The sequence below is a fragment of the Kryptolebias marmoratus genome, linkage group LG19, assembly GCF_001649575.2.
Source record: "Kryptolebias marmoratus isolate JLee-2015 linkage group LG19, ASM164957v2, whole genome shotgun sequence".
Classification (NCBI taxonomy): Eukaryota; Metazoa; Chordata; class Actinopteri; order Cyprinodontiformes; family Rivulidae; genus Kryptolebias; species Kryptolebias marmoratus.
The window spans coordinates 876,932-877,959 of record NC_051448.1 but is presented as its reverse complement, the minus strand read 5'-3'; the positions used below and the strand labels follow the sequence as shown (position 1 = coordinate 877,959).

General features: G+C 56.0%; 1 protein-coding gene across 1 annotated transcript in view; it reads left to right on the top strand.

Moving 5' to 3' along the window:
• The first annotated feature begins 35 nt into the window (after positions 1–35).
• Positions 36–1,028, top strand: part of nmbr (neuromedin B receptor) — a 22,595-nt gene continuing 21,602 nt past the window's right edge. The window contains exon 1 of the mRNA XM_037981452.1: positions 36–532. Within this exon, the coding sequence (XP_037837380.1) occupies positions 99–532 (434 nt within the window). The 5' untranslated portion in view covers positions 36–98. The remainder of the gene's footprint in view (positions 533–1,028) is intronic.

Here is a 1,028-nt window from a genome sequence, read left to right as displayed (position 1 = left end):
CCCCCCCCCCCCCTTTCCCGGTGTTACGCGCAGCGGGTCCCCTCTCCTTCCGCCGCGCGCCGGAGGACTCCCCCCTTCTCCCCTCCTCTCCCCCGGTCATGGATGATGAGTTCCTCTTCAACCTGCCCCCGGCTCAGCCTGCGGACCACGAGGCTGTGAGCCCCCTGAACTCCACGGAGGAGCCCGACTGGTGGGGGGGTTCCTCCGAAGGGGGGGAGACGGTGCACCTGGTGGTGCGCTGCGTCATGACCACGGTCTACATCCTCATCATCACCGTGGGGCTGCTGGGGAACATCACCCTGGTGAGGATCTTCATCACCAACAGCGCCATGCACAGCGTGCCCAACATCTTCATCTCCAGCCTGGCGGGGGGGGACCTGCTGCTGCTCGTCACCTGCGTGCCCGTGGACGCCTTCCGCTTCTTCTCCGAGGAGTGGGTGTTCGGGGAGGCCGCGTGCAAACTCATCCCGGTCATCCAGCTCACCTCCGTGGGCGTGTCCGTGTTCACGCTGACGGCTCTCAGCGCCGACAGGTGAGTTCTGAGCCGGGCCGGGGGGTTCTGCTCTGACCCGGCAGCGAGTTCTGCTCTGACCCGGGAGTTCCGCTCTGACCCGGGAGTTCTGCTCTGACCTGGGTGTTCTGCTCTGACCCAAACAGGGTGTTCTGACTCGGTGCTCTCCAGGACTTTTGATTTGTTTGTCAAGAAAGCTTTCATGATCTGTCATTTCAACCAGACTTTGGACCGGTACCACTTCAGAACCTCAGTGCAGAATATGGACCCAAAAAACCGTTCCAGGCCGGAGGTTCTGGTTTTGTAGCTCAAAATTAAATAAAATTATAATTTATGTAAAATTTGAAAGCAAAACTCTTAAATTGGTTGTAAAATAAATGTTTAAATCTGACTCTAAAGGGAAATTCCAACTCGTTTGAAGAGGGGTTCTGTTCCGACCATTTAGAGAACAAAACGTTTCCTGAGAAAATACACTCAGATAGTTACTGCTGAAATCTGCTGAAATCTGCTGAAACTG